At 40.3% G+C, this 25750-nt stretch overlaps 1 protein-coding gene across 2 annotated transcripts; it reads right to left on the bottom strand.

The window, feature by feature from the left end:
• Window positions 1-25750, bottom strand: LOC103801724 (6-phosphofructo-2-kinase/fructose-2,6-bisphosphatase 4). 2 transcript variants are annotated; one of them, XM_009074148.1, is made up of 13 exons: window positions 25638-25750; window positions 21596-21692; window positions 19235-19301; window positions 18023-18097; window positions 16897-16953; window positions 16447-16568; window positions 14600-14807; window positions 13908-14054; window positions 13211-13315; window positions 11422-11551; window positions 10993-11055; window positions 8005-8069; window positions 1-60 (listed from the first exon to the last, which is right to left on the bottom strand). In XM_009074148.1, exons 1-13 carry the CDS (start codon window positions 25747-25749, stop codon window positions 1-3), a joined length of 1308 nt encoding a protein of 435 aa, XP_009072396.1. In that variant the 5' UTR covers window position 25750. The 2 variants fall into 2 exon arrangements, with proteins under 2 accessions (XP_009072396.1, XP_009072395.1); XM_009074147.1 differs by lacking the exon at window positions 1-60 and adding an exon at window positions 4765-4925.

Raw genomic sequence — 25750 nt, 5'->3', positions numbered from 1 at the left:
CTATAGGTGGGTGGGGACTGTCCTCAAAGCTTCTTCCCTTGACCGATTCACACCTACATTCTGCAAATGTAAAGACAAAAGATTTTAAGGCAAGGGTCTCGTGGCCAGCTCTAATTTTGCTTAACACTTGGCTATTACACAAGGCAAAAGATGAGCAAGTTTTAATGCTTATTTCCTCAAAATGGATGTAAAACACAAGGAAAGGTCCCAGCCCCTGAGCAGGAGTCAGAACCAGGCCTGGACCTCGTCCCAGTGCCAAGCACTTCGTAGAACCCCTTAGACACCTAAAAGTAGGCTCTCTGCTGCCAGGGGAAAGCATCCCTTAGACATGTCTTACACCAGGTCTGGCAGGACAATCAGTCTCCGTGCACAATATACAGGGTACAGTGTTACAGTTTTTAAGACCTTTTTTTCCTTTAACTGCCATTTTAAACCACATTTTTCTAATCCACTGTCTCTCCCAGTCTTTATGCATGTAGTATAAGGAAAGCCAGAACCATGCAAGGGTCATAAACCACACAGGAATCAATAAAATGTGGAGGGAGGGAAGCCCACCTCACCTTGTTCCTAGCACACGCTGGGAAATGAGTCCTTAACACCAACAGCAATAAAGCTCATTCTGATGCTGTCTGTGAGCAGCCAAGGCACTGGAAGAACTCTGAATAACTCCCTGAAGAGCTGGTAACATGAAGTGTTCCCTAAAGAGCTAATAACAAAGTTTAAATGCACTTTGGGATACACAGGCACATTGGCAGATGTCACACTGACATCCGGGAATGTTTCAGTGGTTTTATAACCACATTTATTAGAGTTTGCTTTCAAAACAAGTCTCTTCAGTCCAACTCCAGGGAGAGCCTCACTAGCACACAGTGAGGGGCACTCTGAGCACACACATCTCCCTCTGTCAAAACACATCAACTTACAAAGCAATTCAATCCCCTCCCCAACCTTAATTTCTAGATTTTCAGCCATTTCTTATGAGAACAGGATATAAATATGCAGCACCAGATTTTCCTCAGGGTTGAAGTGTGCCAGCGTCACTTCTGCCCTTACCAGTTCTCCTACATCAGTGTCAGCCCTTTCCTTTCTGATTAGCCTTCAAACCATAAACACCACACCACGGTTTCTGAGAACACACACACAAATGCTGATGGGCAGAGTTGTCCAAGTTCTGGAAATCTCCTCACCCTCCAGCACATGGCCTTCCCCACTCTGACTTCTCTCTTTGAAGGGAAGCAAAGCAACAACCCTGTTTTAGAAAGAAGCTTCTACAGGGAGCACCTCTTCTTCAGCAAGGGACACAGAAAGCATCACGTCTGTCAGAGAAACATGAGGAGCTGGCCAAACAAGTCACATTCTGCATGGCTACAAGGGGAGGGGAAAAAAAAACCAAAAAGAAAACCCCCAACAAACCAACAGAACACACTGGCATTTAGTGCATTTGTGTTTTTCTTAGCAACTTATGCAACATACCCAGAAATTCCCTGGGACTGTGTCTCCACAGGCACTCCAAGAATATTGACTGCAATATTTTAAGCTGAACATCTGATGTTGATTCAAAGAAAACTAAATGGAGCATGAAATGGAGCATCAGTATGCAGGAATCCAGAGGTACTGGAAATTAGTCCACAAGCAGCAAGAACTAGATAGCTCTAACATGAAACTAAAAGGAAACAAGGTCATTAAGGCAAGGCAGAAGATACAGCTTATTTCAATCAATGAGAGGTATCGGATGAAAGCAGCATCTTAGCAACTAAGACAGACCCAAAGGGAATATTGATACCCAGGCAAGAAAGTTGAAAGCAAAAAGTGCTTCAATTTGAGTAAACACGAACAGGCTATGGAAGCAAAGCACACTGAGCTGTGACACTGAAGGAAGAAAACTGGGATAAATCCTGGCAAACACCTCCAAAGGTTTATTAGATAAATACAATAGCTAACAGTGAGACCAGATGAACAGAAGCTTAGAAAGGGACTAATATCCTCAGTAAATGGATTCCTACCTGTAGGAATCCCATTAGATGAGATGATAGCAGCCAGGATTGTACCTGCTTCCAGAACTGTCATGGGGATTGAGAGGGAAAAGCCATGTTGAAAGGACAGTGCTGCTGCTGAGAAAGGTGACTGAGGTTTCAGCCTTACTTTTGGGACCAAAAGTTGTCCTTGCAACTGCTCAGCACTGCCTTACCAAAGCACACCTGGACAAACTACTGCCCCAGGAACAGCACGGCCACACACCAGCAGCACCATGGTCTGGAAAGCCTGGGAAACACAGGAGTGGGGAAGAAAAAAAACCACACACCACCTCTAAATACTATTTCTACCAAGGCATATGCATTCTCCCTTGGTCAGTCCCAGCAGGAGCTTGCTGCTTCCAGAGTCCACTCCCTTAGGCAGGACCAGTCTTACTCTCCCTACACAAGAATCCATCTCACCCAGTCCTCCCTGGAAAGACTCAAAACACACAGATTCACTCAAATACACTCCTACACCACTGTTGTTGTTCTCCTCATTATACTCCTCCCTTTGTACATTCTTTTCCTACAGAAGAGAACCTCTCCCAGCAAAGTGCTGTGGATCTCTGAACAGGACAGAGCCTGACATTTCAGCTTGACTTTGATTTAGCTATATGTGATCTTCACAGCAGAACACGAAGATTTTGCAGAAAGGCTCCTCTAGGGAAAAAGAACTAGCACGGGCATAAACAGAAATAAACAGTACAATTCAAACAATCCAGCACTCTATCAGACAGCTTTCCCTCAGAAAGCTGTGCCACAAAGCATTGCTGTGGCTTTGTGTCCAGCATCAGGCCTTGCTTTTACTGAGAAAATAAGCCAGAGAGGACTGTTGAGCAATCCTGCTTAAGAAGAGAACCCCTAGAGCACAAAATTGCTTTTAAATATCCACCCTGTTGCACACATCAGCACAAGGAGTGCTGTGCTCAGCAGAGAACAACATGCAGCCACAGCCCAAGGAAATCCAGCTGGCAGAGCTGGCAGAGATGGACAGTCCTGGGTGCTTCTGCTGCCTTCCCCACCCTCCAAAACCTCTGCCAGCCACAGAGCAGGCAGGCCCAGCTTTTCTGTCCAGCCAAGTTCCTGCCCTTTCCATATTCCCCCTGCATTTTCTCCAACAGCCCAAGCCATCCTTTCTCAAGCAGCAAAACTCAGATTTTCCACAGCAGATGCCTGTGCAGATTTTGGCTCCATCAAAACTGCAATTTATTTAGTTTAATTTGGATGGTATTTCCTTAGTTGTGGCCCAGGGAGGTGACAGTACTCTGTGCTATGTCTCCATGTGGCTCCTCAGTATGCAACTACAGCCACCATCCCCATGACCCTTCAGGAATGTCACCTCAACTGTCAGTAAGAGCAACTAGACTCACTAATTAGTGTGTGCAAGTGGGCACGGCAGGCTCAGGTTGCCTCCTGCTCTGGGGCAACTTTCACAGCAAAGCTCGTGCCCAGAGGCTGGAGCAATTAAACATGCACTCCTACATCACTGCCATGACAGCAACAGGAAAATGATCCCAATCCCAGCCTATCCTGGGACACTTGTTTAACCAAATATCAATCAGTACAGGGAAAGACTCTCTGGCCAGAAGGTTATTTGGTCATGGCAGACATTCACAGTCGCTATAACATTTTGAAAACTTCAGTACCATTTTAGAAGAAATCCCAGTTTTGGAAAAACATACCACCTTAGACACCTAACATATAAAAGCTTTCCACAATTTGCCCTCTTGCTTACTTTAAGAGCCTCCTCAGAAAACAGTTCCAGGACTCCGTGATTTTCTGCCTTGCCCAGCCTTGATGCTACCTGCACAAAGCTGCTGCCATGGCACAGGTGCTTCCCACAGCCTCGTGTTGCCCACATAACATCCTGGGGCTAGAACCAAGGCACCACATCTCCCACAACCTGCATCTCCTCCAGCCTTCAAGAGGCTTTGCTGTCATTCAGTTCAGGATTCATGCCCTGCTGGTTTGAGATCCTGTGCCTGCTGGAGTCACAACCCAGCCACAAAATCCTCAGCTTAACTCTGCTTCCCTGCTCTGAAACACTGCTTATTGGAGCCCAGATAAAATCTAGGTACAAAATAACTGGAGCAGAGCTGTAAGTGCTCAATCACCCACATCCAAACAAGAAGAGGGAATTTAAAATCAGTTCTGCCGGTGGGCAAACCCTAAAGCCTAGTTAATGCACAACAGCTGTTAACAAAAGTTGTATATTAAAACCATTTGTACACATTCCTGTTCCTTGAATAATTGTTCTGGAACTAAGTGAACACTTGCTACCCTCTTCCAACAGCACATCATTAATTAGCACACTAGAGCACCAGCACTCTGGGTCAGAAGGATTAGGGGTTACAGTAACTATGGGTTGTTATTTTATGCTACATAGCAGTCCAATCACTCCCAAGGGCACTGAAACAGATAATACTGGTGCCTAAAAGACAAACTTAGACTTTCTTATCTCATGCAGAATAATGTGTTTCATGGCTTTCACAAATACTAACAACTAACACTAAATGATTGCTGGCTGTTACAATAAAACTTAATGCTGCAGGATATTTAAATTACAGCAATTCAGGAGATTTAAATTACAGCAATTTGCAAAAGCAGCATTCCAGTGACAACCCATCAATGTCTGATAAGTCATCCACAATAAATTAATCAGTGCAATAGTTTTATTGTGATTTGATAATTTTTTCAAGTCATGCGCTGCACAAACATTTGGGTTATGAGTTGGGTTTGGGTGGGGCTCTTTTATTTCAAAGTGATTGGAGTGATTAGCTTTTCAATTTATTTTGAAGTAGTAGGATGAAAACAGCACCCCAAGTTCGATAGTTGATCAGCACACAGGATTCAGTGATGAGCAGGGACTGTTACAAGAGCGTCCTCAGGAGGTCTGGAAATGTCTACATTCTGTATAATAATAAAAATATAGAGAATATTTATCATGCAGCAGCAAGAGCAAGAAAAAATACTAATCAGATTCCTTCACAAGTACACAGCTGCAGTGATTCAGAAGCAGAGATTTTTTTAACCCTCCACACCCCAAGAATGCAGCAGACTGACAGCCAGTCACTGTCCCAGAACTAGACAGCAGGAAAAGTATCTACAGTAATTGCTGCTTTCATGCTGACAGAATTACCAAAAGCTTAACTCATTCATGTTTAGGAGGAAGTCTTTTACAGGCCCAAGCAAGAATTCACTTAACCATGTGTTTCAGCAGATACACATCTATCCATTAAGCAACTTCCAGTGTTTTGCTGAACTATGCCACAGACTCCTGTCCCAAGGGAAAACTTTGAATATTTGTTTGTGCCACAGGCCATATACGACCCCTGACAAAATAAAAAATACATTCTCAAACACCTTAACCATTCAAGGCTGATCACACCAACTAGATTTCACCTCATTTTGCAGAGGCTGCAGAAAAAATTAGTCCATTATTCAATACCAAAGGAAACCAAGACCCCAGTGCAGCCAAATGCTAACGCTGGGAAGCATAGCTAAATGCAGCTGTGTGCAACCAGCTCAAGAACTGTCTCAGTACTACCTCATGCAAAAATCTCACACTGTGCAATTGCTATTCTCCCTTCTACCGGGTTACAGTCAACTGTTCTAAAGTTCCTTACAAGATCCATTTTAGGCCAAATCATTTTCAATTCCACAAACTTCGTGCTAAGAGGTTTCATGAGTCTTACTTGTTTCACCCTGTGGTAAGCAAGATCACCTTTCACTAACATCTCCCTCTTCCCTTCCCTCCACAAAATCACAGAGATGTGGCTATGAGCAATCTCCCTGTCAGTCATTTGCTGACTAAAACAGAGGTGCAAAGCAGACATTTTACCCCAGTGCTTGTTTCCTGGCCCAAAGAGGGGACCTAGCAACAGCTAGAGCAACTCCCCTGAATTATTTTCAGTAAAACACTATAGACTTCTTCATTGGAAAAGGTCAGAACTTCAGCCACTATAATGCTGATAAACACAAGGCCTCAATCCTCGCCAGACAAGTTACCATGGTATAATGAAGTTTACACATACCATAAGCAAACACTCCAGAGCACTGCCTGCATTTCTGCCATGTGAAAATAGATGCTTTCAGCTGAGCCCAAAAGGAGAGCACTGTTCTGGAGCATGGATTACAAGTAACTGGTGGGGGCACAGAACTGGGCAATTCTCAAATAGTTTCATTGTTTAACAACATTGTTATGTGACACTGTATTTAATTAAATGCTTTTACTTCAATAGACTACTTGAAAACTTAATTTTACAGAAATAATTACCATTTTTGTGGGTGATTAAAATGAAAGCTTTTGAAATTTTCATAGTCCTCCGAGCAGCATTTAAATGCAGACAGGACCAACAGTCCTTCACTCAAAGCTACAGAATGTCATCATGCATATTTATCAGGCTGGGTTTCCTTCAGGGCAGTGGGAGAAGAGAATTTAAGGCTTTTTTGTAAAAATGCCTCTGCTCTCTTTTTTTCTTCTTTTCTAATTCATTCACTCAATTTATTTCTGTTCAAATCAAACAGTCTTGTGTCTTTGTGACCACTGTATTGCAGCTGTCTTCATGATCCTCTACATGGCACCTGGAATACAGCCCCCCCACATCAGCTCCAGCATGGCCACAGCACTTGCCAGACATATTGAGAGTCACTTGGTGATTCAGGCAGAGCTTCTCCCCTCCAATAAACCTCTTCAGTCAGAGGAGTGGTATTTTCAACCACATTTTAGCAGGTTGTAAATTCAGCACCAATATTTTAATCAGCCAAACTAAAGATGTTCTGTTTATCTATATTATTTAACACTGACAACCTACTGCTCCAAGACATCCTCATTTATTTTCACTATGCTTCTCCAGCTTTAGGCACTGTGAAAACAAAATGGATTTCCTAAACAATACAAAGATGGCAAAGCAGAATGAGAAAGGAGAGGAGAGAGGAAACAAGCAATGCAACTGTCTAACAGAAAATATCTTTGCTACGGATGACCCACGGTCAGTACTTTCAGATCTCTCAATACCCACATCATTATAACAGAACTTATTTGCAGAGCTCTCCAGCATGAATTCTGCACAAATGTGTACCCTCAGACAAGACATTGTGTCACATGTCTTACTGAATACACATATAAACCTCATTTCTCACTGTATTCCTTTTCACCATAAATCACTGCTCTGAAAACTGCCAAAACACAGCCCTTTTTCCTCATGTTACCAAACTGACTTTCAATACAGCAGTAGGCACTGCTCATAACCTCAGCAGGGAATCAGTGCCATACCTAATAGCATTAGCATAAGGGTCTGCAAGGGAACTAGAGATTTTTGATCATGACACATTTTACATAACTTTCATAATGCAGCAACGGAAGAGCTTTGTACAAGCAGAAAAATCAACCTAAGCTCAGGTCAACACTGAGGAGCACAGAGAACCACAGACCTGACACAGGGAGAGCACGAAGCTGCCGTGGTCTGACATCTTATCTCCACTTACATTTTACAAATATGCTCAATTTCCTTTCCCCGGTTGTCCTGCTGTATCCCGAGATCTAGTCTTCCTCTCCAGCTTTGGCTTAAAACACAGGTGACATCATCAATTCCTCTTTTTCATACAGCAATGATCGCAGTGATGAAAAAGCTGATGATTTCTCTCTCCAAATTCAGCATGGCATTCATAACATACTTTTTGACTACACCCTACTTCAGCTGAATGACAAAGGCTGGCAGAACTTTATACAGTTTTTAGATTGATACCACATCTTCAAATTCTCAGTCGTTTCTCGAAGATAAACTATTCCAGCTAGAACTCATATATGTAAGATAGATTTGCTCAATAAAAAGGATTTCCCCCCTCCAAGAGTAAACCAGTAGTAAAGTTTGATACGTAAACTTAAATAAACTAGCTGAGTTATCAAATAATTTCTAACACAAGGACAATGGACATCAGCTCAGACAGTACATTACATCAAGGTCTTCAGTTTGAGAGATATTCTTACCTCGGGTTTGTCTCTGTGTGTGTTTACAGCTTCAACATTCAGAAATATAGATTCTACTTTACATCCTGTTGATAGAAAACACATTTTAAGATATGGTTTGCTTTAAAAGTGAAGATGCAATCTAATTTTGAGCTGGTCAAGGTTAATCACCTTTCCCTTCTAATTTATATTAGAATTTCCTGAATTCTGAAGAGCTAAAGCTACTGAAAAGAATCTATTCCACCAGGATAAACATTCTCATTCTGATATTCCATCTCTTCACCTTCACTTTGCCATTATTCTCTGTGAAACAAATTCTTATTCTTAAACATACATAATCATTCAGTCAGAAAGTTCTAATTTGTAACTTTTCCCATTTTAAACATTCTAGACTTCTTAAAATGCCATTGTAATACAGGAGATAAACACTGTTCTCATTTTTTAAACATGAAAATGATTGCAAGGTATAAGTGTGTTGTTAGCAACTCTCATTCCTTTACACATGAAAAACAGTTTTAACCCCTAGCCAAAGGGAACTTCAAAGTCGACTCCTGAATAGTAACTTCTGCTTCACATTCAAAAAACTCAAACCTTCAGAGAAGCAAGAAAAATAAAACAGCCAGGAGAAACAACTATTACCCAGGTAGTATAACCTGACCCTGTTAGGGAATTATAATTACTCAATACATCATGGCCACAGCACTGTAAGCACTATCTGATTACCAAACCCTGTCTTATCTCATGCAAACATGACTTTTATAAGCTACCACCACTCCACACAATATTCATTAATTGTGAGTTCCTCTGACATACCACAGAGACCATCCTCTATCACAAACAGGTTTGCAGATTTTTCTCCTCACTTATTTCCTAAAGTCATAACACACTCCATAGAATTGCTACATAACAGAAAAAAGTGATTTTCTTAGAAAGCCACTGCACTTTACAAAAAAAGAAAATAAAATTAGTCATGCAAGTATTTGCCCGCCATTAAGGAAGCTTGTTGTGAGAAAACCTATTTGTTATGAATGCTGTGAGCAAACACTGCAGGAGGGGCAGCACTCAGAGTAACAGTCAATCAGAAAATAGACCTTAAAGAGGAAAAGTACACATGTCCCCCTGGAACAGGACCTTAGTCATCCTTCTGTCCACAGCTCCACTACAACCCTAGAAACCAAGCCAAAACAAGCTCTGACCCCTGCTGCTGGCCATTGCCAAGGACTATTACACAGCAGACACTTCCAAAGAGATCTCTTAGTCCTTACTGCTAGCCAAGTTAAAAAAAAAAAGAAAAAACGAACACTGTATGGAAAGCTTTAAATATAAACTAAAGGGACATGAGTTACTCCAGAGCAATCACAGTGTGCATACTCACATCTCATTCCTAATTACTGATGTGCAAGTCTGTACCTACAGCAAGATGTAGTTTCTCTTTCCAGCTGCTCCCACACAGACCACCACTACACTGGATTGCTGGGTAAGTCTCATTTATCCTAATCCAACTGTCAGGCTCTAACAGATGTTCCCCTAACGAAGATCAGACACTTAAGGCAGGAATGATGCTAGCAAACCCCGGTGGGAGGCATTTCCCCAAAACAGGATTAACTGGAAGGTATTAAACATATCAGGTCTGATCCTGCATCCTGCCTTGCTGGAGCCAAGCAACACATCAACTTGAGATAATGCCATAAATCACTACTGCAGAAATAATTTACACAGTCCTTGTGTTTTCATATGGTCCAATTCCAAAACCAAGGTTGATTGAAATGTGCTAATCAGTCATATATATCAAACACTTTTGAAAAGGATAATGCCATTTCTTTCATGGAAATCAAAAGGGCAAGGACAGTATTTTGTACCACTTTGTACCACCTCAAAGTGTGTGAACAAACACTGGAAACAGCCACGTCCCCTTAAAATTTATGACCAGTCACCCAGCTCCCCACATAAAAAACACACACAAAAAAAAAATCACCAGAAAACCCCCACAAAACCAAAGACAATCCTAAACAAAAACCTCTCTGTGGAAACAGGCAGAGACTAGTGAGTCAAGAGAATCCCGTTTAAAAAAAAAAACCAACAAAATTTTAACTGTTCTAAATCTCTATTTTGAAAAACCCAGCCTGCCATGCAAGGCTGGGAACACCAGATGTCACCACAGGACAGGCGGTTCTTACTGTAGCCGACACTGATTTTAAGTACCAAAAACCTCTTCAGGCTGATTATCACCTTTGAAAAATAACAGTCTAGACCTGTACTGTACTGTACTGTAGCTGTTACACTGGGAAATCTAAGTCAGCTTAACGAAATTTAACAGCAGCCACGTGTTAAACTGAGGTGGAAACACACAAAAAGCTTCATTAGCAATCAGCCTAAAGCCCAAGCAGTGCATGTTCCAACCCACACCCTGCACTGGCCAAGCCAGGAGGTGAGCTCAGTGAAGCCCCTGAGCCAAGCACCGCTAAGGGCTGCTCACAAACATCATGCCAACATCAACAAACAAGGTGAGTTCATGTGGTACTGTGAAGGTCCGTGAAAATGTATTTCAGGAAAAGAGAACAAAGTTATTTAAGGCTAAGGGAACACTCTAAGTTGAAAAACCTACATAAATGTAAATTTGCCTGTCTTCTAAAAAAGCAATACCCTCCAATACATCAATAAAAACTGAAGTCTTGCTGTACCAGACGTGTAAACACATGGGTTTGCCAGAAGAATTAGTAAAGTATATGAACAGAGCACAAAAGAAAATTGTACTCTAGCAGTTAAGTTTCAGGTCTTCACCAACACGTATGTATTTTCTGGCAAAACACAAAGCAAATGCAGTCCAAAGGATTCATTGATTCCAACAAAGCTGTGCAGGCATACACGCAGTGTCAAACCTAACTTTGCAATTCTATTTCAAAGCAAAGTAAATTTAAAGTGTGTTTTAATTTAACTGCTTCACAGCCTTTCCTGATTACACAGAAGTAGAGTTAGACTTACATATTACACACACTTGATAGCACTTACCATAAGCCACCGGGGTTAGCTTTAAGACAGTATGCAGTGGGCACTTCAGGTAAGGCAGTTGTTCTGAGAAATCAAACCACAGATTACACATGAAATACATGTTACAAGTAACTTTTTTCTCAGGTTTCAGGTCAACCATTTAAATGCCTTTTCATCTGACAGTGTATCTATTTTCTTCCCTAGCATGCAACAGAGATGCTAATCACACAGAGCAAAAAACAATCACAGTCTCTCAGGTGAGGAGCAGCTCAATAACATCAACTACCAAGTTTCACGTGTGGGTCAAATACAAAAAAAATTACACTTGGATACTTGCCTAGCAAAAACACCCTCTGACAATACAGAAAACTGCTAGAATTTACTGTTTGGAACATTAATCAGTCAATTTTCAAAAACCAGACTGTTTGTAATGTATCCAGGCAGACTCACCTGCAGGCTTGTCAAGAAAATACGCGAGCAAACAGCGCATGACAGCTTGGTGACATATGACAAGCACATTTTCCTGCCTTTCAAGTTCCATAATTACTGGCTCCAGTCTTTGAACAAGATCTTCATAGGACTGGGCAGGGAGGAGAAACACACAGCACATTAAAAAGGGAAAACTCTTTGAACAGTATATGTATATACTGGGGATCTTACTTTCACATTAGTCATCTTCTACATGTTATATCAGTGCACAAATACTGCAATAAAAATTTTCCTTAAATTAAGAACACAGTTTAGGTCTTCCAGACTATCAAAGAGCACACACACAACAACAAAAAAATCTCCCTTATGTTAAAGCTTGATTAAATTAACCACTTTGATCAAAAAATTCCACAAAATCCCTAGAATTTAATTCATAGCATCTGCAAACATACAGGTTTAGTCTTGCACATTATTCTCCATACCTCATCTTCAAAAGCATCTCTCTTCCAAGCAAAAATCTGGGAAGTCCAGCCTACAGTCAACATACAAAGAGTTCACAAAGCCTGACTTGTTCAGGCTGCCCTTTGAAAACAAACCATGGGCTTGTTGAACTGGCCTGGTGATGGCAGCCACCATCCCACCAAAAGTCACAGAGCAAGAAGGCTGGTTGCTCTTGTGACCTGTCCTGCACAGCACCACACGGGGAATCTGCTGTGCAGGTGACCAGTAGATGTGCATGCCCAAGTTAATTTTCCTGTTCACGGTAAAGACAATACTTCCAAAACGCATCATGCAGAGAACTGGCACATCATCCAGCAGAGCAGGGACTGAGCATTGCATAAAACCTCCATCCTGGTCCCGAGGCAGAATGGAAAGTGGCACTGCTGATTCAGGCCTGGGCAAGAGAAAGCCCCCGGCCCCCAGCGAGCCCTGCAAACCCCCACGGACTGTTACACAAAACTGCCTTTGACAAACGGCTGAGCTCAACTAATCACCCCAAGGCACGGAGGCAGTTTGAAATGTTTGTCACCATCCCGGAGGAGGACGTTAGTTTGAAAAACAAACACTCCTTGTTCAAATGGATTAGGAGAACTTTGCAGCTTAATGACTGCCTCATTAGTAAGAGCAGGGTCACACTCCCAGGAACACTGCTCTTATCACAGTGATTGCTCCTGACTGCTGAGGAAGAAGACGACAGAGCTCTGCTCCCTCATGACACAAACAGGGAGCAGCTGGTCCAATTACTCCTCCGCCCTGCTGCCCAGAATCCTAAGCCTTTAGCACCCACAGACAGGCCCTGTGACCATCTGGTAATTGCTGCACTGTAATGGGTTTGCTTTACAAAAGCTGTCAGCAAGTTATTTTCCCAGCGGCAAGGAGTTTAATAAAGTGAAAGACCAACGTGGCTAGAGATTTCCGCAGCATTTCAGCCAGAGCTGCATGCAAAACAGTCATCACTAACAGCAAGGGTGAATAGAAACAGAAGATCTTGGCAGTACCTTTGCATATGCAACAATTGAAGCCTTGCAATCATTCTTCCTGCTTTATCACTGCAGGACCAGCACAGGAATGATGCCCACAACATCAAAGCTCTCCATTGTTTTTCTAAATTTACTGGTATATTTTTCAAGCCCTGAATCAAATTAAATGGTCTGGGCTCAAGCCTTGCAAGCTCCTACGTGCTTTCACATGGAGAAAGGAACAACCTTTTCATTAATTTTAGAATCTATTCTTCCTTCCCAAAGTCAGCACAAACGTATTCAAGAAGACAAGGAAGCTCTTTGCCTTAGAAAAGGAGAAAATAGCATACCTCCCCTTTGGGGTATCTGTATCTGTATTTGTCTTGGTCTCTCAGTGCAAATTCAAGTGGATAATTTTCCTGTATTTCTTCATATGTCATTTCTTCACACACTCCCTGTAGGTAATGAAAATAATTAAACCCCATGTATTTCCAGCAGTGCAAAAAGCAGGTACCACTCTTAATTAAAAACATATATAAATAACCTTTAACAACTGTATTTTGTTACTCTGATGCTTTAATGCAAAATCATCACACATGATGAACAGGACACTCGGTGGACTCAGAAGTGGTTAGAAAGAATCATTAAACCCACATATAAGTGAAGTTACATATATGGGCAAGCAAGGTCACATTTTATCTATTGCACCTGCTTGTGTATCTTACAGATGCAATTGGAAGTGCTATTTTAACCCCCTGCCTACCATAAATTTCTGTCCAACCCCCAGCTACCCAAAATTTCACAGCATTGTGGCTTCTACAGGGAAAATTTTACTGGGACAGACTAAACAAGAATAAATTAGCTATGGCAAAATTTAATAAAATGTTGAGCCTTGTTAAACAAGAATTAATTACATTTTTTTCAGCCCCTAGAAGCAGCTTCAATGACTTTCTATCCCATACAAGGCATGTTATTAAAAAACTGAATACTTCCTTCATCTCTAGCAATCAAAGCAACTTATTAGACATTTAAAAAAGAAAAACTTACTGCATCTATCTCATTCAAAACTTTCCATTGCTCATAAGGCACTCCCAAAGCTTCAGCAGTCTGAATTGTCCTTTTCATCTGGCTGGTCCAAACTTTCAGATCTTTGATATTTTGCTCATTAATAAACTGTGCCAAGCTTTTGGCAAACTGCAAGAAAAACCATGAGACACTGGATGAGAGCTCAGAGCCAACACACTACGTTCAGTTCGGAACACACAGGCTCTGTAAACTCATGGCTTTTCCAAAAGAGTGTCAAGGTTTTTGCTGAGAAGTACAACACACTTATCCAAGAGGGACAGGAGAGGAAAGAAAAGGAGTACAAGGAAAATACAAGTTTTCTGCAGTTCCTAACTTCCAGGAATTTTCCCTTCAGCTTTAACTTGTGAGTTTTCCCAATTATCCAACCAGTCAGGATTTTACAAAAATACAGGTAAAAAAATACAAAGCACTCTTGCCAACTGCTTTGTACTGTAGGATTAAAAGCATTTTCAGCCAACAGAAAGACAAACACAAAAAAGACTACGTACAAAATCACAATGCACAAAGTGTCCATCCTCTTTCCACTCCCCAAACATGCAGCTAAAAAAGTCTTTCTTAAACATGTTAAGAGGAAAAGGCTGTAGAGGAAGACAGCTGTAATTACAGCACAAACACACACAAAACCCAGTCACACTTGTCCTGGAGGTACATACTTCTTTCCCCCTGACGGACAGTCCAGGATCTCCTCCTATCCTCCCTTTCAGATTGAGTTCACTTTCTCCATGTCGACAGAGGTAGATTGACCGAGGAGTCACATGGATATTCATGAGGTAGTAGACAATCCGGCTCTGGATGTGATCCATCACTCTGTTCACAAGGTAACTCCTTCCGACATCCATAATCTTAATGTAAGAAAGATCCCTTTCATGAGCAAGAAAAAAAAAGTAAGATTCTACACAGTTTCTATTTGCAAGTACCACAGTCTTTCCACCCTCTCTCTCATTACAAAACAGAAAGGCAAAAAGCCAAAGCAATGAGTAAATCCTCAGTTACCCAAGGAATATGCATTTCTCCTAAGAAACAATGCAATGCTCCAAAGGTACAGGATGAACTCCAGTCCTTTCACATGTGAGCTGCTCACAACACTTTCTTTTCTGTTCCCTTTACTTGCACTAGGTCCCCCTCTCGGAAAAACATAACCCTCCCACTGAAAGGAAGATTCAGTGGAGTCACTGAAGCTATCACAGCTGAGTAACATATCCAGCTATTTTATGACACCAGGTACTTTTCTCCAAGTTACAAACACTCCCCTCCTCCAGCAACTATTTGATTGCACCCAGGGGCCAAAAGACACAGTCATTATTTACCCATCTCAGCTAATCCCTAGGGCATTAGAAGGACCAGGGACTAGTCTGAAGCAAAATATTTTCTCAACCACTCTATCAACAACTATTTTTAACGTTTCTGTAATTTACCCAACCAGTACCTTCTCTCAGCATCAGACAGCTTACAATTCCAATTTTCACTGTTTATCCTTTCTCATCTGAGCTACAAATTTAGAGTAGCCCCTAGTTTAAAGTCTAAGAAGCTGAAGACAAGCACTACTGGTTTCTAGCAATACATTTGAGACATCACACCACAATAAACATAAAAACTTAAAATAAAACTAAATAGAGGTAATGAGAAGCAAGAATCATCACCTCATTGCTGCTAGTGTTCTTTGAAGTTAATCATTACTATTCCATCCAGGCACAACCATTAGGTCCATCACAGAAATTACACGCATGAACTGAGCCGATTGAACCAACTTCATGCTGCTTACACTCAATTACATTAAAATGCAGCTCAGCCTTCTCTGCAGCACTGGTCCTGAAACAGCCCAGCAGCACCTGGTGTAAGTACAGCTCCAAACCCCACTCTGAGATGCTGGACTGTAGCAAGAGAAATAGGGCTCCTCCTCACATGGTTCATCCCTACCTTACTTTCAAGAGTTCAAAGTGAATGAAAACCAGACAAATGCTTTGGTGTGAGGGCAAATAACCTAGCTATGAAAGTTTCTCACAGCCCTGCTTCTGCAGGTGATTTGCAAACACAAATAAATAAATTTACAAGTCACATTTTTAAGATGATTTTAAAAGATGATTTGTTCATCACCCATCGTAGCCATGTCAACCAATTAAGTTGTGCTTACAAATCCCTCAGGTCTTCTCTACATATTAAAAAAAAAACAACAACAATAAAAACAACTACCACCCAACCACTGTAGCAAGTCTGAAATAATTCCTAAATGTTGGTTCTATCCCAGAAGAATCATACCAATGTCTAAGTGGGAAAATCAAAAAGAGCATTGTTCCAGAGTAGACTCAATAGCCAATTTTCCTCAAACAAGGAAGTTTCCAGGCTACACCCCTAGAGTAAACTCTCTCTAATTTGCCAAAGGAAAGAGAGCTCAAGTAATTAAAAAACAAGTCCTGAAAGCCCAATCCCCAATACAGCATGCTCCAACCCTTCAGAAAACATTTTCATAACGCTGTGATAAGAGTATTGTTTCATCACTTACTTGTCCAGAGTTTCATCTAATGTCTCATATGAGTTCTTGTAGCACTCTATTCTTTTCATGAAGTCCTCCGTGGCTTCATCGTTACTACAATCAACATAGTCAGGACTCCCCAGCTTCACTTGCTGTTTAAAATAAAACCAAGATAGTAGTATGTGATTTCTTTCCCTTTTTCATGGACGTTTCAATAAATAGGAAGGGGAGAACACAGCACAAAAACTTATTGTCTGCAAGTTAATAAAAATACATGTAAAACAAAGAGCTGTTCTTCAGAGAATTAAACTTCTGAGTTAGTAACATTCACATAGACAGGAAAATAAGTGAAAATTGTTCTGTATATGGGAGCTAATGTTTTCTTGCTACTGAAAGTTCTTAAAATGTGCTTCTAGAAAATACTGAGCCCCTTCAAACCTTTCAACTTCAAGCAGTTAAAGCAAACTTTCCTATACTCACCACAATGTTTGCAGCAATGACCTCTGGATCAACGCACACTGACTCCACAAAAAAAGTCTTCAGGCCAAATGGAAGACACATGTACAGAAGGAAGGAAAAAGGAAGGTCCATTAAAACACCTTTAGAGAGTAAAACACATGAGCAGCGTGTTTCCCACTTCCATGCTAACCCCCTTTTAACAGCACCAGTGTTAAACTTCCCTTGATTTACTCAGACCCTCTCATCAGAAATTCCTTGCTTACCATTCATTCCATGAAGCATTATGCTCTATACTCTTTTTCCCAACAATGGAAGGAAAAAGGAAGGTCCATTAAAACACCTTTAGAGAGTAAAACACATGAGCAGCGTGTTTCCCACTTCCATGCTAACCCCCTTTTAACAGCACCAGTGTTAAACTTCCCTTGATTTACTCAGACCCTCTCATCAGAAATTCCTTGCTTACCATTCATTCCATGAAGCATTATGCTCTATACTCTTTTTCCCAACAATGTTTGCAAGTGATTTTTCAGCTTTTAAGAGGAAGAAATAAATGCAGAGCATGCAAGTTCAGCCACACAAATAGTAACTAATGCTTGTGAAATAATAATTTAGAAGCCTCTCAGTTAACAGAGCAGCCCCACTTGATCAGTGGTTTGTGTTTTGCTGTGTCAAAGTTTTATGGAGATGTGAGTTTAGAGGAAACAGAAGATTACTGGAGAACAGCTAAATGCAAAACAATCCTGGACAGAAGGCAGAAAACCACAAAGTTTTTGGTTTGTACAGCACTAACACAGAACTCCCTTGAGTTTCTGCAGAAAAAAAATGTTAACTGCATTAAGAACTGTATTTTAAATAGTTCTTGCTGATAGTACACTTAGAACCACAGTTCCAGGATGACAGGATTGAAGCCATATCACAAAAGAGCTTAGCTCCAAACAGTATGAAAATTAAAGATGAGTAAAAAAAAAAATCAGGATTGGTGACTTTTAATCACAAACAATACTGGGGAACACAAAATGCATAATTGATTAAACATCTGAGCAGGATGTGGCTTGGGTTAGTGCACTTCAGAGTACAGACAATGGCACAACTACCAATGCCTTACTTGTCCAGGCATTAGCTCAGTACTGCTTTGCTTTTGACTCACCTTATAGCCATTTTCTTCACCAAATTTGTAAATAGTTTCTCTACGTTCTCGAGTTGTGTTTGTAGCATCAAAGACCTAGGAATAATTACAGAGAGAGAAAGGAATGAAAAAAGCCTCATAGCCTGTAAAAAGCACTGTGTTAGCAACAACAAAAATACAGGTTCAAAGTCCCTCAATGTGAAGGAAAGCAATGGAAACACTTCTGTTTCACTCTACCCCACCACCTCAACATGCTCAAAGGGAAAACAGTGACATTCCTACATTAAACATATTATTTTCTAAACACTAAAAAGAGTAAGATTTTGAAAGCACTACTAGCAGAACACTAGATTTGGAAGAAGAAATCAGAATTTAAGCCTAACACATAATACAGGAGAGAATCTCCCTCCTGGCCCATTATCAGCATTAAATACCAATGCACAGATTTTTAGCTAACTTATACTACACAAAAAAAGATGCTGCAATTAATCTGCTACTCAAAATGCAAGGGTAAAACTTTTAAAAGGCAAGACTTACAAAACCCGCCCATGAATCAAAAGATATTTGCAGCCAGTTTTCTAGGAACTTAGGTTTAGCTTTGGACACACCAGAGTTTTACCAAAGTATGAAGCTTGCAAAGTATAACTTTAACCTCATGTCTCCAGCAGAAACTTATAGCTAATGGTTTCCCCCTGATTAGATAATGAAAACATCACAGAATTGTGTCAGAAAAACAACATTATGCCAATCAATGTGAATATGCAATGTCAAGAGTTGGACAGCTGATGTTCTGCATCCCATTATTAAATACTCTGATATGCATCAATTTACTTTGAGTTTCTCCTGCTCTCTTCAGAGATTTCTCATGCCAGTGGCACAACTGTCAATCAATACACAGGATATTTTTTGTTTGGCAAGTCTTTGCCTTCCACTTGGAACACTAGACTACCAAACAGATACAGAAGTACCAACAAAACAACAGATGCGTTTAATAGCATATTGTATCATTTAGGCAGAAGGGGAACATTTTTCTCAATGCTTAATATGGTATCATCACCTCAAAATTAAGTGTTCCTTACACTGCAGCAGCAAGGCAGACCTAATACACAACTGCCAAAGAAAAGAAGTCTGATAAACTGAAACTGATAAACACTCAGGTTGTGTATTATCCAGTAGACACACACTGTTTAGTACAGAAGTACCTCAAGAATGCGTCTTCAACAAGACACTTACAGCCACATGTCCATTTTCTTCACTGAGGTACTGCCGGACGTCATTCAGCGCTGCTAAGGCACACTGTCTTCAAAATCAAAGGAGAAAGTCAAATGCTAGTTAAAGTCATTTTATTAGCGAGCTTGTGCATTGTGATCTGCAAACATTAGATAATTTATCTCAAAACTACAGACTCCCCTCCAAACACAGGAAAAAACAACAGAGGTCAACCAAGTTATACTAAGGACATGTGGTCATGGCCATCTGCCCGACAAAAGGCCAGTCCAGAGCCCATCTACTATAACTAGAGATGTATAGTTGCTTCTTCCTTTAATTTTCAAAGAGTGAAAAAAATAAATAAAAGAAACCAACTTAAGTCCTTTATTTTGTGGTCCTAAGGTAAAGTGGATAGGCAACTATTTTTCAGTAATCTATTTCCTCTTATTTGAGTGGCAGAGTAAAAATTGCTTAAGTTAAAAAATGTGTTAAAACAGGGAGTAAAACCAAGTTAGCACCAAATTTTAGGGACAGAGGTGAAAATAACATCCCATTGCAGTCACTAACCCAATTAGCACTGGACACTGCTGAGGACACAAAAAAAAACCATCCCTTGTGTTAAATCTGGACAAGAACACATTCATTTGCAACTCTGCTGTGTCCCCAGCATTATCCTCAAAGTCCATTGTGATTCCTAACACATCAATAATGCTGGAGGGCAACATTAACATTCTACATGATTTACTCCTTAGGAGAACAAGGCCCCATTTATTTCCAGTAAGTACAGTCTCTTTGCAGTACCAACATAAAAGCATGCCCACTTCAACAGCACTTCTATGCATAACTCCTCGATTTTGACTTCCAGGCTGAACTTCATAACTCTTCTATTTACCACATTCTGCATGCAGAACTTTATCTTAAAAGAGAAATGAAGGCTTTCCAATCCTGACAGAATTTCCACATTAGCACTGTTAAGAGATGTCAGGAGCTGAGATTCATCAGTCAGGTCTTCACTGAATAAATACAAACCCTCTTTACTCATTGCTAACCAGGCAGATTATCTCACACAGCCCATTTCACCTTACATCCCTAACCATTTAGTCTAATAGATGACACAGAGGCACGTTAAAAGGTTTGGCTCTACCTGCAAGCAAAAGGTAGTGGCTTGCAAGGCTAATGTGCTCCATAGCTACTCTTTAGTCCCAAAGGATTAGGAGGTTCTTACGCAAGTTGTTCTTTGGCATTAGCAACACTCAACTGCTGCTGAGGGGGAAAGGGAAGAGAAAGAACAAGCAAAGGGACAGCCACAAAAGAAAGTACAGGCAGTAGAAAAGTCCAGGCATTTTTCATGCTTGAGCTGAAGCTGAATTAAGAACAAAATAGTCTGTATTTTAAAGCAGCCTAAATAAGTATTTCCATTACTCTAAAATTTCTCTTCCTTCTCAATTCATACTGCATTTCAAACTGCACACTCTAAATGCTTTCCCGAACATACTAAAAAGTACAGTGAATGCTGAATAAAGTCAAAAGACCTTCCCATTTGATCCTCTCTAAGGTCAGAGCAAGAGGGAGCTGCTTCTCTCTTTTCATCTACCCCTTCCTTCTCTCATGGTTTGTCTCTACATTAAAGCACAGCCTCTTTTTCCAGACAAGAAAGGAGACTCGAACACTTCATCTAGGCACAGATGCTCACACTGGTGCTCAGCTTACTCTGCATAGCATTAGCAGAATATGGCAATTTTCCATTGTGCATTGATTCACTGCATGAGGCACCTGCATGGTGGCCAAAAAGACAATTTCAGGGAGAAACTAAGTCTTTGACTCCTGCTCATTTGAACAGATAATGACAAATATATTCAAAGTGCTCAAGATGAAAAATTCCAGTGTGCAAACTAAAAAGAAAAGCAGCTATATGGGGTGTTTTCTTCTTTATGTTCCATACAAAAGTTCCAAGACGACATTTTAGGAATTAGGCAGCAAAAAGAGTCACATCTATTAATTTACACCTTACAAAAAGGTAAGAAAAATAATAACTATTTGTTAAAATTGCTTTGCTTTGAGTGAAAATGTCCTAGAATATCTGCAGGAATAACGGCAGTCACAGCCTACTGAAAGGTGAAAAGGAATCAAGTATTTACCTTCTCTTATTTTTGATGTTTGAGATGAAAAAATTAAGAAAAAAATAGTCCAAATTTTAATCAGCCTAAACCAATCACTTTTCCACGTTCCCTAGAATTTCTTTTCCCTGTCATTTCACACTGTGGCCTCCCTAAGGGTCTTCTTGAGCATACAGAAATGCAACCTAAAGCCATCTCTAAGAGCAAATTACACAGGGTATAATTTCAATACAATTAGCACTGTGTACCAAACACAATCAAAACTTACCTCCTGATTTTCAAGCCTTCTTCATTGTCAGGCAGGAAGAATTCAAAAGATTTATACTTTTTCACCAAATCTCGACGATACTGACCAACATTAAATTCTGCCAAGAAGAAACCAGTGTTAGTGGGAACTAACAACAGCCATGGAAAAAGGAGAACAGTTATGACAGCTACAAAACCAAATCACCTGCAAGTATAAAATCACTTAGCATGTATGAAGTCAATATATCATATTACTACTTGTGTTTTGGGGGGTTCTAAATACAAAGACAAGAAGTCATGGAAATGACCAGAGGACATTTGGGCTGTAGGTAGCTTTACTGGAGTGACTTGGCCATATTGCAGTGCCTCTATTTGCCAGTTTGCCTGGAGCACAGGACGACACTTTTCCTCCTTTGCAGAGTGGCTGGAAGTCTATAAAGGACTACTAATGATTATTAGCAATAATAATAACTATTATTATTAGTTTTTTCTTCTATGTATATGCACAATAAAACAGTATTCTGACAGCACCTACCAAAACTTTCAGCAAGGGAAGCTCTAAATAGAACTAAACAATCTTGCTTTTGATAGACAAAAATTCAAATTGTGGAAACAATTTTTCAGAACCCTATTCAAATATTTCTATTCCTTAAGGATCAGTACAAACAACTCCTCAAAGTCTGTTTCATCTATTAAAAAAAAAAGCTTAAATTGTAAAAAACCCAAGCCAAATAAAAAAATCCCAGCATAAGTATGGAACAAAATCTTATTGTGGTCTCTTAACAGTGGCCAAAGAAAATTATTCCTTATCTGGGCAAAGGCCCATAAGGTCCATGGTCATACACGTGTCACAGTATTTTTTTCAATAACTGAAGGGCCTATAAGGGAGCCAGAGAGGGACTCTGTTAGGAACTGCAATGATAGGACAACAGGTAACGGGTTCAAACTGAAGGAGGGAAAGCCTAGGTTGGATGTGAGAAAAAAGTTTTTTACTCTAAGGGTGGTGAGACACTGGCACAGTGAGACACTGTGGCTGCCCTGACCCTGGCAGTGTTCAAAGCCAGGTTGGATGAAGTCTTGAGCAACCTGATCTATTAAGATGTCCCTGCCCATGGCAGGGGGGTTGGGACTAGATGATCTGTAGGGTCCATTCCAACCCTTAAATTCTATGATTCTATGATGATTAGGGCAAGACAGTCCTGTTTTGCCCTCGAGCAGACAATGACACTGAACCCTAATTAACTTCATTCAATGGCTCTGAATGTATATCTCTAAAGTATAATTAATGTTTTAACTTGTTTTTGCGCTATAGGTTTTCTCTGTTGAGCTGCAAAGCTTTTTTTTTTTTAAGCATTAGATCAAACTGTAGTACTCCGTTTGAGAAGCTGCCAAGGTACAACTCTTTGCCAGACTTCATGTCTGGAAAAAAGAAAAGAAGCAATAGACACAGCTGTAGAGCTGTAATTAAGAAAAAAGACATAGCATAAATGAACTCAAGAACCAGCTGCTGTATGCAGATTGCGGTTGGGAGTGGGGGCAGAGGATAAAGACATAAATATTGTTAATTATTATTTATTATTTGAATCCAGCAATGTAGATGTAATTTTTTAGTGGTCAACTGTATGACACAGATTATAGAACAATACAGGTTATTCTGTGATGGTTTTAAGGAGCACTGGCCATTCTGGCTATATGAAAAGGTGGGTCTTTCTAAGACATACAGAGGAGGCCAGAAGTTTGGATGGCTAGTGCTGTCAGGCGATAGAATTTCGTAAGAAGGAATAGTTACTGCAAGAGGGTCATGAACAGCAAAGGAAAAAGTGCTATCTAGTGGGATAATCTTTAGCCCTTATTATTATCATCCACCCCTATGGAAAAGTTTCACAAAGCTAACTGGTATCACAACCACCACACAGCCACAGCTATTCAAAAAAGCTTCCAAGGTTTAGTATCTAAAAACCACATTGCAACACAGTTCTGTTCAAGCATCTAATTGACCTCATTTCCTTCAAAAAGCCCAGACAAAAGCCTTCTGTATTTTTAACTATTTCACATTCTAAACAGAGGATTTTGGAAGGACTAAAACACAATACAGAGCTGATGGCTGAAATGATAAAACTAACACCAACCCAGGGCTATTTACCTCCACTTTCTGCTCTTGAACTCTCCAGCTTGCTTAATGTTACATGAAAAGATGGCATTTCTCTTTTCTCTGGCTTATATAACCTCATAATTTGAACCATCTGTCTCAGAGAGTAAGAACACTCGCTAAATTAAGCATACACTAATTTTAAGACATTAAGAGCCAAAGGGCAACAGATGTTAGGGCTACTTGATACTGATCCTGCATCGATTCAGTCCCATCAACTGGAAGCATTAGGCAATGTGTCATCTATTCCCTCAGTCAAGCAGTGAGGGTTTTTACATTGATTTCAGTAAAACTGCATCACTGATGACACAAACAGGAAGGCTCTGTGGTTTTCCAAGAAAATTCCAAGTCATCTTTCTAACAAACAATAATCACCAGCCTAGGATGGAAGCTCATACTTCATGTTGTACATTTTTGTAAAATTAGGCCGTAATGCTCTACCTACTTTTCATTAAGCAAAAGTACATGTGTTTTCAGATGTGCTGCTCACAGTAGCCCATGGAACTTTTCCTGTAACTGAGGCAAAACACCCCTACCAATTTACTGAGCCAGCCAACCAAGCATGAGCCAGATGTGGACAATATATTGTTTCTTGCCCAATACTGGATTTCTGCTTTCCAAAGTTCACATAGTAAGATGGTCAACACGATGACATATATGCAACATGTCTACATACATGTAAGTAGATGTGTACTGACATACAGGCATAGTTATATCACATACATTTTATCACCTTGGCTATAGGCTAAACTAGTTAGACTGTTACTCTGTTCCAGACTAATGGATAAAACTGAATTCTCCAAATATCTGGTATTTCTCATCAGTATGAGAAAAATCAGTATGAGAATTTGACTGAAAACAGTCAAATTCAAGTGATAATTTAAATCCTGTAAACATCTGGTAAACTCTCACACTTCAATGAGTATATCCTCCATAATGCCTCTTCTAAATAAACCACATTAGACAAATTCTAAAAGCTTAAGAAAACACCAGCTCAAAAAAGCTATAACTTAGAATCAAAAGGCAGTTTAAATATGGGCCAAATTTCTTCATCTTGACTTCTTAGAGCCATGAGGAAATACACCTCTGAATATCAGTCAGAAGTCTACACTTGAGCATGATCTCATATGTTTAATGTTACTTAAATTATTAACTAGTCATAATGACAAAGCAACCATTACTGCACTGGGCACGCAATCACGGAACGCTAGAACTGCTTTTTTCTTCTACAGAGACAGAGAAGGCAAGGGAAATGGCTGCTCATAAGCTCAAATAGACTTAGGTCTTGTTTACTTGCCAATCTGAGCCTACAAGACACCACGGGAGCCCAGGAATGAGGTAGGACAGCCAGGTCCTTGGCACAGGCAATCTCAGCCACCATTACGTGCTCAAAATCCACGTATCAAGACCTCATAAATGACAACAAGTGGTTGCCTCAGCCCCTTGGGTTCTTAATATTTAGACAAAGAGCTGCCAAAAATGCAGTTAAACAAAGAAGTAGACAGAGAACTACCTGTAGTACAAAGTTCACAGAGAGGAGATGGAAAAGTTGGAGGTTTAACCCAGAAGTGCTGACTGCTCTATCACTTGTCAATTAGATTCTTTTTTATCCACATAAAGAAAGGGAAAGGAAAAGAAGTAGAAAAAAAACACAAACAAAAAAAGGGAAAAAGTTGATTTGGGCACCTGGCAGAACAAGGTGGTAAATAAACAGTCACCAGAATTTGATTAATTAACACTTACACACGACAGAGAGCCTGTGTATGTATAACATACATTACTGTTTAAAAGTACATTAACAAAGCACAAGGATTTCAAGTATTCAAACCTGGCCACAAAATTACTGGAATTCAGGCTTATACAACACCTAACAAATGCCCCATCCTTCTGATGTAAACGAAAGTAAATCCATCACCTTTTGTAGGCACTCCAATCCAATTTAAATAGCGTGTCAGCTTCTTCGAGATGTAGGTTTTGCCTCTTGCTGGGAGACCCACCATGACAATCAGAGTAGGGCAATTGGTCATA

This window comes from Acanthisitta chloris, unplaced genomic scaffold (assembly GCF_000695815.1).
Source record: "Acanthisitta chloris isolate BGI_N310 unplaced genomic scaffold, ASM69581v1 scaffold33104, whole genome shotgun sequence".
Lineage (NCBI taxonomy): Eukaryota > Metazoa > Chordata > Aves > Passeriformes > Acanthisittidae > Acanthisitta > Acanthisitta chloris.
This window is presented reverse-complemented; position numbering and strand designations above follow the sequence as displayed.

Bases quoted from the DNA above. Each gene is read 5' to 3' on its own strand.
- LOC103801724 (XM_009074148.1), bottom strand. From the start codon at position 25,749: ATGACCAATTGCCCTACTCTGATTGTCATGGTGGGTCTCCCAGCAAGA. The intron at 16,569-16,896 runs GTGAGTATAGGA...TATTTTAAACAG, and splicing joins TCATTGCTGCAAACATTGTG to CAAGTGAAGCTGGGGAGTCC. The intron at 8,070-10,992 runs GTAAGTGCTATC...TTCTATCAACAG, and splicing joins GCTAACCCCGGTGGCTTATG to GATGTAAAGTAGAATCTATA.